Consider the following 13,329-nt stretch of genomic DNA (forward strand, 5'->3'; position numbering starts at 1 on the left):
AAACAAGAGGAAAGAGGCGGCAAGGTGATACGGCCTGCTTAATAAACACCTTTGCAGCGTATAGCTAGCGGTGCCCAGTTTTTATCACATCGAATAACAATGTTGCCATTAATTGTCGATTTTATAACGACCCATCTTCTCATTACACGGAAGGCAGATTAATAATAGTTCTTGCTCACTAGTGTCGAGGAGACCCTGAACAATGGAATAAATTTAGTGGATCATTAGATGGAAAGTTACGACAGAATTCTTAACTTATTTCACGGCAATTGTTTACTTTATGTATATTATATACTGGGGATGTATTGTCGGCATTGTATGTATAGGCGATGGGCAAACATTACTGAATTATTCTCCAAGTACTACCACTTATTTGCCACGGAATGTAATCTATAACATTTACATTGGCTAACTAATTACTACGATTAATATTGGGATAGTTGAAAAGGATTGCCCTGATCGTACTGCTCTGTAAAATCTTAAGAGAAGGAAAGAAAATTAATCGCGCAACGTGAGAAACGTAAATTTATCGTCGGTAATAAATGTCGAAATTCTACAGTGACTCTAAGGCTATCGGTTTTCCTATCAATAACAATAATTTATTGATAAAGTCTTACGCCCGAATCAAATGACTTGTCGTAATATTCGCAAAACTGAAGCTCTCCCTCCGTAAAATACTTTCGATGCTTTAAAATACAATCGAGAAAATTGCAAGTCGGTACGATTGTGTGGACTAAAACTTAAAAACCAATAAACTTTTGCTTCCTTCCTTTTCGTTAGATAATGTCGCACTCTTATTGCCTATCGTCGAAATGCGTAATTTTTGAAGTCTACAGCTTAAAACGAAAGTTACCAAAGCTACACGTCTTCCGGAAACAAAACAACTGTTGTATAAAAAGTATTATCGACCACTCTACAATGTCGGCCAACATTAAAATAAAATAGCGTAATAGGAATTCTATTTTTATAAGTGAGCGTCGACGTGTGTTTGCTTAAAAAAGAGTTGTGAAAAGTAAACGATAGAGTGTCCTCGCAAAAACATACCCTTCCAAATAGAAATGTAAAAAGTCCGCTAAAGTAACGTAGTTGCGAATCGTTAAACAGCGGGCGATTAATTAATTTCCTTCGCCTAAACGCGAATGCGATTGATTAAGTAAGGAAAGGCCAAAAGTAAAAAAAAAAAAAAATAGAAAAAAAAAAGAAAGAAAGAAAGAAAGAACGAAAGAAAATAAAAGCCCTTGCGAACGACTAAAGTGCCATTATTCATTAAAATTGCAGGCAATTACGACTTGACGAGCGTAGCATTGGTGAACTGGGCTAAGCAGAACCTGTGCGAGGACAATATCTCGGTGATCGTTGTCTTCCTCACGCCGCCCGCCGAGATCGCGGCCAAGTCCTTCTTCAACCCGCGGCCCGTGCATTGCCCCTCAAGCATGGAATCCGGCTACCAGGAGCAGCAACCTTACGACCTCGACTTTGGCTTCGGCAAGCAGCAACAACAGCAACAGCAGCCACAGCAGCCACAGCCGCAACAACAACAGTCGCTCATCCAGCTTCAGCAGACGAACGGCGGCGACGTGGGCCTCGCTGAGACATGCACCGCCAGCGCCATCCTCGAGCCAATCAATGGCAGACATCGACCCAAGCCCCCGCGGTATAATGACGACGATGACGACGATGACGACGAGGAAGAGGAGGAAGAGGAAAACGATTTGGAGGAGGAGCAGGAAGAGGACGAGGACGAGGAGGACGAAGACGAGGACGTAGACCTCGGACCGGAGACAAACGTCGATACCGTCGATGATATACCCGAGGAGTTTGGGAAGCTCGACCAAGCCATGGGTCAGAACTACCCAGCGGAATTTCTGGTGAAGATGCCTGCCAAGAGGGAAGAGAACGATTTCTCTCTCGAGGGAATCCGTGAACACAGTGAGTTCATTCACCGCCTTTGATTTAATTTAATCTGTTAGCTATTTTTTGTAATAAAGATGTTTAAAGCTCGCTAAGTAAACCCGCCTCTATGATTTTTCGTGCCAGCGATATTCGTGGCTCGAGTTAAGTGGTTTGCAACCAAAAACCAAAACAAAAAAATAAGAAAGAAATTAAAGAGTAGGCTCACAGTGAATTGTTGTAGGGCTTATCTTAAAATCCATAAAAACGAATTAAAATGTTCCCTGTGTTCGGAGAATAGAAAGAGGAGACTCGGCTCTTTTATATTTTTCCGAATAGATAGATTCGCGTTTTGTCGATTTGTCGTCTGTTCGGAAGGTAATAAATAATAGGTGTTCACAAAAATTTATGCCAATACTATTTATGGATTTCATAGGTGTTAGGAATAAATAATGCACGTTGAAAGTTTCCTCGCATAACGTACGTCGGTGAAATTCATTGCAAAATTATGGCTCATTATAAATAAGCGATTTCTAACAAGTCATTATCAAAGATTTTTCATTTAACAAAGCCTTTTTTTTTTATATAAGTAAATAACGTGTTTTACATTTTATTGTGTAAAAGATAATCCTCGAGCAATTTTCAAATAGTGAACAAATAATACACGAGTTTCGTACTTAAGAAGTTAATAATCAATTATTTGTTCACTTTTGCATTAATACGCGTGGCTTTTACTATTTTAAATAAAAAATCGAAGAAATATTAATTGTTTATTAATATCTTTAGAAAGTACTTATAACGCAGAAAACTTTCAAAAAATTTTGTTCAAATAAAGAACTTTTTCGCCGCCGCCGCCGCCGCCGCCGCCGCTGCCGCCGCCCACCTCCTCCCCCTGTAAATTGAAACAATTATATTAAAGTGTAATTAGGCTTGCTTCGTAAAAAGCACTTTCACATTCTTTTCACCATACTGTCATGGTTGAGAATTTGTGAAAGTAAAAATTATTTTTTATTAAATCTATGATTAGTAAAAAAAAATTGAATATTCCATAACTATTTATTCGTGGGCAGGCGAGGGAGAAAGAATACTTTATTGGTTGAAGTAAACATATTATAAGCATTTGACATAAAGTGCACATGCGAAACCGTCGTATACATTATTTTCTTTTCTTAAAAATTAACGTAATAAGAATAAATCATTTCGATAACATCGTACTTTTTTTTGTTTTTGTAATGAAATTTTTTTTTTTTTTTTTTTTTTCCCTCCCCGTTTATTTTACCTACAAGATAACACGAAAGGAGGACCAGAAACACAACGGCGGCCATTCCTCGCGACGTCGAAGGTGCCAATAATCAATCAACGAAGATCGAATTTTATGATAAACACGTACTTATTAAAGGCCATGGAGATGCCGTGGAACGGACGAGGGATGCGACACGCTCACTGCTAAATTACAAAGAGCGATGACAAATTATAACAAATAAAAAGCGCGTTCCACAGACTCCTTGCCAACAAAATGGCTTTTGCTAAAACTTCGTCGAGGAATAATTTCAACTCTCACTGGATACGGGTAGCTTCGCGTGACGTAACTTCGGCTCGTCATCGTCACACCCTAGATCGGCGAGCAGTTGGACGAATAGCCTTGAAAAAGGACATCGCATACGCACGCACAAATTGGCGTATTGACCCGTGCGTTCGCATAGTGCTCGCCTGACAAGGAGCCAGTCGATCCGCGCCGTACCATCGGACCTCTTTCTCACATTTGCCGCCGATTATCGATCGCTGGCCCCCGTCGAGGCGCGAACCTCCGCGCGAGAAGTTTGAATTTTCGGAACCCTTGGGCCAACCAACCGGTTCGCATTGTTCGGGGCTCCCGGACTGTGCGTCAGAATCGCGCGCAAGTGCCGATGGGTTATTCAGGCACATGGTGGTAATTGCACTTCGACACGTACACTTTCGATCCCCTCCATTTCGCACGAATATTCCATCGTCGAGCCGAGCGGCGAATGTTTCGTTACGCCTTGCGACTTCAACCTCGATGTGTCTGTCCATTTTTTAGCTCTCGTTCTTCGATTTCTATTTTACAGTTTTTTTTTTCTTCGGCTATACGTGGAGTGAGTGACTGAGTGAGTGAGTGAGTGAGTGAGTGAGGGAAGGGAAGGGAAGGGGCGGGGCGGGCAGGGGGGTATATATATGAAAAATCATGTAACTAGCTTTAATCAGTGAATTTTTTGTTATAGTGTCGTGTAATAAGAGGCAAAGATCGTAGGCCGATTTTTCGTTGTCTCTAGCCTCTTCTCGAAAATTCAAAAAAACACTTAAAAATAGTTAAAAATGGTTGTGAAAAATTTGATCTTTTCATTCTGCTTTCATTTGAAATTCAAGTACAAACTTTCAAATGGGAATACTCATATTCTGTGCGTGTGCGTGTGTAAAAGACTAGTTAGATTAAAGGTTGCCAATACTTTAAAATCATCATTATATTTAAATTTAAATATGACCTTTTTGGAAAACTAAATTTTCTGACACAATACATTATTCATTCGTGTTCAGATATAATATTTTCTTGACTTTATAATTAATTTTTCATTTTAATAATTACGGCCTTATTATTATTATTAAAATATTCCCTATAAGTCGATTAAATTAAAATAAATTAGTTTGTTACATCTTGGTAATGTGTTCTGAGGCAATTAATTTACATTTTAAGTTAATGGCTTCAATTTTTAATTCCAGTTGAAAAGTTCTAAATCGTTAGAAATTTACTTTGATGTTATCATATGTTAACAATTACGTTCCAGCTTAATTTCACACATTCTTGGCTGCAAATATTATTTAATAAAATTTATTAAAAGAATCTTCTGTAACAAATTTTACTATGCAATTGTTTTTGCAATGTTGTCGATAGCTGAGTAATTAAATTAAAAAAATATGTTTATTTTTAAAATTACAAAATTCAAACATTCCAATACAAGTATTACGAATTTACTTACTACCCACTATTACTGAGCATAGTTAAATTTAATTTAGTGAAAAGAAAAAAAACCTTTACACGTATGCACGTGAAATAATGATATTCAAATACACTTATTTTCATATTATTCTTCATAAGTAAATAATTGTAGATATTTTTATTTTCTAAAATATTACACACCCACAAACACACACGCAGAGAGAGAGAGAGAGAGAGAGAGAAAGAGAGAGAGAGAAAGCTGAATTTTAGGTCAATGACTTATAGTCGCTATTAAATGTCCAGGCCCTTAAAATACAATACGTTTCTTTCAATTCAATATATGTAATTTGATAAAATTAATTTAGATAAAAATAAAAGCCATTGAACGCCACCCTAAAAGCTTTCGATATATATGGAAAATACTGTCTGCATGAACACTCTTCGGATATCCCTTACATAGCTATCAATCTTAAAATAAATGCAATATTTACACTTTGAAATGTTAAATAAATAATACGTAAAAAATGCTATACGCAAAAGTAATCATAGCGTTGCTAACAATTACGGCAAATGTTTTCTCCAACGTCTCCGAATCTTCGATACGCACGCACGAATATGAGCAATTAGTAACCAATCGCAATATAGTTCCGCAACCATTCAGTAATTTATATAACGTCTTAGGCATCTTCGAATGATCTGCATTTCCCTCCCTTTTATCCCTATTGTCATTCCGCTGCAACTCCGGAATAACTTCCCTCCGTCGTACGAAAAAGAAAAGTCTTGCCGAGACGTTTTCGTCCCGCGAAAAAGATAATAACGACGTGAGTACTAACAGAAGACGCAGAAGACTAGGAGAAGGGCAGAGAGAAAAAGTTTAAGAATAAAGGAGAAAAGGAAATTAACGCGGATAGGCCAACCGAACAGTTATTGAGTTCGATTATATTTAAATAAGCGACTACGGAGGCATTTATTTTTATTTTTAGTATATTTAGATTCTTAGTTGAAAGCACCATTGATATTACCCATATATATATATATATATATATATATATATAATTGTTTATTTATTTATATATTTCACAAGTTTGTGTTATAACTATGTCCATTTAATAAAACTGTTATTCAATATTATTTTCAAATCCATAACGAAGCAGTCTACGTTCCTTCAAAATAGACGCAAATTAGTTATTCAGTATAATTTAATTATACGTATTTGCGAATTTCGAGCTGAAGAGTAAGAGAGAGGGGGATGGCGGGGGGGGGGGATGTATTGGCCGTTCATTCAATTTCAATCGCGTTTGAAAATAAAACGAAAATACAAAAATAAAATGCGAGATTTTCCTGGCGCAGACAGAGTAGAGAGACGCGAACACTCGATCGTTCTCGAATTCGACACGCTTTGATAATTATCGCAACAAGAAAAAAGTATCGTAGGAAGGATTTGTTAGTACGCCGACGCGTTTCAACAAATTATTGTGATTTATATGTGTATAACAGAGCTCGGCTTATTTATTTTTGCGCAAAAAATTTTAATTGATACGTAGTTTTCACAAGTCGTTGCAAAATTACAGGTCTGCCTTTCGTAATAAGCATTAATTCCGTTAAATAAGCGCTTACGTTGACTATGTCATTCACCTGTGAAGTGTTGGGGGAAAAGATAAAAAAAAATGCAACTCACATTAAACGGGTTATTATTATGTATACTGAAATATACGCTTCTTTTATAAATTTTACATTATTCTCATACCGTCCTTCAAATTTATGAATTAAGTTATTTCGTCCGTCATTTCCTTTAATCATAACAGCCAATTGATACTGGTTAGAATTTTTCAGATATATACGATCTTAACAAATAATTATAATTTTATTTACAAACACACTGGTCCGCCTTTAAATACTCCATCTTAATCGATATTATCCACAATAACATAATTCTTATTTTTAATTAATTACTTTACCTCTCTAATATTACATACTCGGATAGCACTAAAAAATACTTATTTAAGACGAGATTGTAAAGTAAAAGCAAGAAGTATAAATTATCACTATAAAAATACAGTCTTAAATATTAATATTATATTTCCATTAACCTAATAAATTTGTAATTCCGTAATCTTGATAAATTTTGATTAACTACGCCAATTAATGATGAAACTGAATAATTACCTTACATGGCAGTGTATAAATAGTTTGTAAAGCAGAAAAGATAATTTTCTTATCGTGATAATGTGTATTACTTATCAATCGGCTTGAAAAAACTACGTAAAGTTGAATTGAAATTGGCGCAGCTCGATGTGGGTTTAAAAAAAAAAAAATTCAATAATACCGCGAGCGATAATTTCTACCTCGGAACCTGTAAAGTCTCATCGTTAAAAAGCGGCAGAATAAACGGTGTGGAAACAGGAAGGAAGGTAAAATAAAAAATTTTGTCAATGACAGCATGGACAAGATTTGCATTAAGGAAAATTTGAAGGGAATGTTTCAAACCTACCTCTCGTCCCGCTCCCCGCCCTTCCACGTCCACTGCCTCGTCCTCCACCTCGTCCCAATCCCCTCTTCCGTACTTATCCAACATCCGCACGTAGGAATTATCGCGCTGGTCCGGCCCACTTTTCGCGCACATTACCTATCCTCTCTCATGCATCCTCTCTCCTCCTCCTCCCCCCCCCACCCCAACCCTCACAGCCCCTCCTCTTACCGAACCGCACCTCAAACACACTCACCCCCGCGGTACGCACGTGAGCTAAAGCGCGTGTCACAAGTCGCTGCACTTCCTGCACTGATTGTCGCCCCCTTCGTTCTCTTCGGTGATGCGCGCAATTGCAGTGCCGCGCGAATCAGACCAAGATATCGTCGCGCCCTGCGTGCGCCTTGCGACAGGTGCTTGCCTTTTTAATTGGTCATTAATCACCGTGAGGCTGGCAAGAGAGCGACGGGCGATGATCGTTAACATCGTTGTTTACCGTGTGCGCCAACAGAGGGATCGTGGCATATTTTGAATTCACGAGGTGGTTAACGAGCGCAAAAGGGAGGTTAACGTCTTGCGATCGAGGCTTTCGATTCATGCTTGAAATAGATGAGACAATCCAATGAAAAAAACACACACGCACACACACAAAGCGCACCAAACGAACCGGTAAACGATTGCTGACCCTATCATTCGGATTCGGATCTTCCTTTTTTCTTTCTTTTTTTATTTTATATTTTTTATTATAAGCATAAGATTAATTTAATTGCATCTACAGAGACGATTAATTCGTGTCGATTTTAACTATTGATTCGACGATGCATCCACCGATTTTAGAAATGATGATATTGCTCGAATTTCTTCTTATAACTACATTACGGCAAATCTACTATTATAACAATATCGACAGTTAACGTATACGTGATTTTAATATCACGACTATTAGAACGTTACAAAGTAATTGTAAATCCAAAGATTTTCCTCTATATACGATAATTACAATGCCCATATAAAATACCTTTAGTGTTACAATAGTAACACAATATATGTGTGGTATTAGAAAAATAATGTATGAACGCTCGTGACTGTTAAGCGAGTAAAGTTGTTTGAAGTAATAATAATCGCATTTGTCATTGAAATATGTACGGGACGAGGCAGTGATGATAAGAAACGTCATTGCTGTCATCATATCCCCTTTGCGCGATCAATGTTACATTAACCTAACCGTTTATTAGACATAACTTTTCACCACTAGTAATAAACTGTATCTCGTTTTAAACAAGGTATACGTATATAACTTGTATAAGATGTAACCTTCTCCTATATCTGTGCAATCGTCTTGCAAAATCGATCGGATGTATCATTGAGCCCCCCCCCCCCCCCCCCCCCCCCCCCCCACCTCTCGCTCGCTCACTCACTCTCTCTCTCTCTCTCTCTCTCTCTCCTCATGCATTCGTAGTGCTGCTATCAACACAACTACTGACAAGCTACACACGATGATCAACCGAATTAACGTTAATCCTAATAACCATGAATAACCGAAGGCGTGATATAACTGCGCTGATCATGTCAAAAAAAAATATTGAAATTTTACTTTAAATTCTATAAAAAGTTTGATGCAAAAGATTAAAAGATCCGATGAAAAAACGGCTTAATTTAACGTATTCTTTCATTAATTTCATTAATGAAACAAATTATACGTATCATCTTATGGTGCCTCTTAACATTCTAACTTATAAAACATAAATCGTAAGAATATATATTATTGTTTTTGTAGAATGAATCTTAGTAGTGGTAAACATCAATTGTAATAGCATTTTACTACTACGGTTAAACGCGTTTCTAATGTACAAAGTCATTACGTATTGAAATCCAATTCACCGGAAATATATTGTACAAATGTTATTATTGTAAATCTAATGCGAACGGAACAAAACAAAATGAAAATTTTATTTCTCAGTCACTACTAAAATTTTTAATTACTCTTTAGTTTAAAACAAAAATTCTAATAATACTTAATACCTTAAATTTTATATAAATCCAATTTGGCTTTTCTATTCAATTATTCGCATCGTTATTCGGAAGATCTTTTGTTCGTTACCCAATTGCTTTAGTCGTTCTCTTCTCTCATTGCAATTTAATTTTTTTGCAATAAAGTAATTATAGTTGAAATGCTTATACAAACAATGTTTGAAATATATTATATCATATTGTTATAAATAAAATAATATTTTCTTTTTATTTAAGATTTCAAATAAACAGTCTTTTTTATCAATATGGTCAATGTGTTTCGACGATAAGAAAACTTTAATCTGCTCAATGAATATTCTTTTTCAAGGATATGCTCGTCTTCATAATTTAACTGCAATTTTTATTTGTAAATCTTTATTTATACCACGAACACTGCCTGTGCATACTCTTAATCAGGATGATTAAGATAGCTTTAAAATAATCTTCGATCTCTACAATCTCGAGAGAGATGGTTCGCCATAATGTAGTGCTAGTTTATAAAGATTTTTCCTAGATAAATATTTTTTTTTTTTTTTTTTTTTCTTCAAATTTCCTGTAATAATAATCAGTGTAATTGCGCTGCCTTGTCGTTGACAAGATTTTGAGCTTAGATTTGAATATTAGAATATTGTTGAATAATTTCACAAAGCCAAAGACTAATAAATTGTAAATTTTCGTTCGTGTAATGCTAAATCAAGGACAATACAATGCGCAAGTGTCGAGTCAAAGGAAATTTACTGCCAACTTTATGAATTAGTTTTCCTTCAAACGTATATGAATTATTTACAACATGGCGTCACGAGTGCTTCCTTAAAATATGATCGGTTTTCCATTTTCCAGCGGAATCGCTTCGCTTGAATTGCTGCACGGGACTCTGTTTTTTTTTTTTTTTTTTTTTCTTTAAAAACCGACAGCAATGAAATTACCGAGAAAACCGTCTCTCCGTACCACCTAAGCTTATTCGCGTTTTTGATAAATTGACGATCACGCAGATCAATGGGTTCTCCAAATCGCCAGTGTCGACCAAATAGAGCAATTGTAATGAAAAAATCCTGAGTATTGCATAAGCAATACGGTCATAATAGGAAATCTTACACGATCTTAACTACTTCCGGTTCCCGAACGATTAAAAAAAACTCCAAACGACTACGTAGATAAGCAGCGACTTGTTAACGAGGCAATGGCCCATGGGATCTGAATCTGTTGGATCATCCGGCGCGTTGCTCTGTAAAATCCGAGAGCGGTCGCCCAAGTCGAAACCGCGTCCCCTGAGCAGAGCATCGTCGTACCCGGATTTCCCGGCGTCGTACGGCATTGCCACGAGGACGGCAGCAATCAACCTCCGTCGATTCATCCTTCTACCTCGTAGATGCGCCACCCGTTATTTCGGCTATTATACCTATTATAATGAGCTCGAGCTTTCGGGGTAACTTCATCATCATCATCATCATCATCATTCTCATTGGGCTGCACAGTAACTCGATATACCCGTCTGTCATATCTCTCTCTCACTCTCTCTCTCTCTCTCTCTCTCTCTCTCTCTCTCTCTCTTACAGAGATGGTCGGCTGTCTGTGAAGCAATATCAATTGTTTTAGAAGGTCGTCCCGCGCTGTTCCTCTTTGATTTTGTAATATGTTTAATGTCTTATGCAGATATTTACTTTTATCGGCATTAAAGCTCATAATAATGATATAAATATTATCGCTGAAGAGTTTTTATATTAGTCGATAATGATTTACTTGAATCACGATGAGGTGATATCTTATCCTACATAGCCATTTCAACGATGAATCGACGTATTTCTGAACTGCAATGGAATTTTGTACTTAATTTTTTTAATTTAGCATTAATCTAGACGCTCGTGGAATAAAGTTGAATACGACGGTATCCTAACGATTTCTGCAATATTTAATCAATGCTTTGTTCATTAACTTATCGAGTTGACTAAGCGCGCGTTAATATAAATTCTTGTAAGGTAGAAAATTTATACTGCTATCAGTCAAGATACGTTCAAAGTAGCAATAATCATTGTACCCGTAAGCTCGTTTCAATTAAAAAAAAAAAAAAAAAAAAAAAAAAAATGCATATATATGTGTGGCAAACTTTTTAAATTAATTGTCATACGTAGAAACAAATTTCCATATTAAACAAACTTGTACCATATAATTTTTAAGCTTATGCATTATCCGAATAGATTCATTATTACGCAAGAAAGTCTGCAATTAAAAATGATTATTAAATTATGTGAACTACGATGACGTAATTTGACATTGGTTTTTAATTTTTTATCTTAGATTTTTTTTGGTAATTATACACGTTAGATTTATATGTAGAACCAAGCAAGGGAAAAAAGAAAGAAAAAATTGCATGTCCCAAAGCTCCAAGTTTCCTATATATATATATATATATATATATATATATATATATATAGCAATACATAAAGAGAAAATCAAATTATCCGAAATTATATCGCAATATATAATTAAACCAATTTATGTCACTGGTATGAATTACATCGCAGCCATGACATTTACAGGATTTATAATCATCATTGTAAAGTACATTATATAAAAGACGGAGATAATAGAATGGATTAAACAGGAAAATAATAATTAAATACGGATGAATTTATTATAAATCTATCATTACAGTATAATAATGTATCATAATGCTTTATGGGAGAAGGTAGAAGCTGATGACCTGAATCGAACTGAAAAATCATCGATTGCAAATTCATGTAAACTAGGGATATGAAAGGGACGAGGCCTTATATCCGCCATAAACGTATCGTTGACCACGACAAGATGGACCGGCGGTGGCGGCGAGGGTGGGAGGCGGAAGCAAAGGGTCACGACGAAAATAGATGGGGTTACTGAGCTCGCCCGACCATCAGGCGAAAGAACGTCGGTTGGCCGATCAGCTGGGCCCGTTCGAATTTGCCGCCATTGGTCGACGGGGCGCTCGTGAGCTCCGCTATCGACCTCGAAGCGCGTCGTCTCTGCAAACTCGTGTACTCTCGTCTCTCCCGCACACGCACGCACCGACTACGCCGACGGCTTGGTCGCGGATGGCCAGGGACCGAGGGGCGAAAGCGGCAGGCGGCTAGTGGGGGGACCGGAAAGGCACGCGCGGGAGCGCGCAGTTACTCTCGATTCGTCGGCCCGTTGAGCTCGGCACGACTTATTCTCTTCGGAACCGCACACCTTTGCCGCGCCATTCCCGTCGGTCGCTTACCCGGTCGCGCGCCTCGCCGACGACCTCGACCCTCCGTCCCCAGCCGGCTCCCGCCCTTTTCGTTCTAAACTCCCTGCCCCGCCATCGCCAACCCTCCCCCTGCAATTCTACCTACCCCACCCCATCCCACATCGTCCAGGCTCTCTCCTCGTTCCCCCAAGGAGCAGTCCGCCACGGTGGAGAAACAAAGCGTTAGGGGGGACTTATCGCGCGCGCTCGCCCGCCTGCCTCTGCAAACACAGCTCAAAGAGAGAGAGAGAGAGAGAGAGAGAGAGAGCGATAGAGAGAGGGAGAGGGAGGGAGAGAGCTAGAGAGAAAGTGAGTGAGTGAGTGAGCGGGCGAGCAAGCAACGAGGGCGGCAAGAGCTACAGCAGCAGTGACAGAGGTACGTTCAAAGTGCGAACTGTCGGGTAGGAGTAACGTGGAGGATGCGAGTCGATGGTGGTAGCCCGAGCTAAACGGGCCTCGGGACACCGAATACGCTTCTGTCGAGGTTATGGTCCAGCCACTGACGGTTATTTTGAGGCGCGAGGGGCGCTACCGCGTTCCGTTTGAATTGCCCACTCTCCTTTTTAGGCGCTTTCGGCCCGCGCCTCCATCTTTCCCTTCCTCCCAACCTCCTCTCCGACCCCAACCACCATCCCCCCATCGCCGTACAATCGTAGCCGTAGGTGCGCGCGAATGCTGGCTGGTTTACTACACACCAACAGGCGCCGGCCGCACTTTACGTCGGCTTTCCTACCACAATGAAAAGATCGAAAACGGACGACCTAT

General features: G+C 38.3%; 1 protein-coding gene across 1 annotated transcript in view; it reads left to right on the forward strand.

Annotated features, from left to right (window-relative positions):
• LOC105359015 (uncharacterized) overlaps positions 1–13,329 on the forward strand; it is a 133,758-nt gene that overhangs the window by 99,991 nt on the left and 20,438 nt on the right. Inside the window, exon 8 of the mRNA XM_011495490.1 lies at positions 1,279–1,920. Within this exon, the coding sequence (XP_011493792.1) occupies positions 1,279–1,920 (642 nt within the window). The remainder of the gene's footprint in view (positions 1–1,278; positions 1,921–13,329) is intronic.

The sequence above is a fragment of the Ceratosolen solmsi genome, unplaced genomic scaffold, assembly GCF_000503995.2.
Source record: "Ceratosolen solmsi marchali unplaced genomic scaffold, CerSol_1.0 scaffold1, whole genome shotgun sequence".
NCBI classification, from domain to species: domain Eukaryota; kingdom Metazoa; phylum Arthropoda; class Insecta; order Hymenoptera; family Agaonidae; genus Ceratosolen; species Ceratosolen solmsi.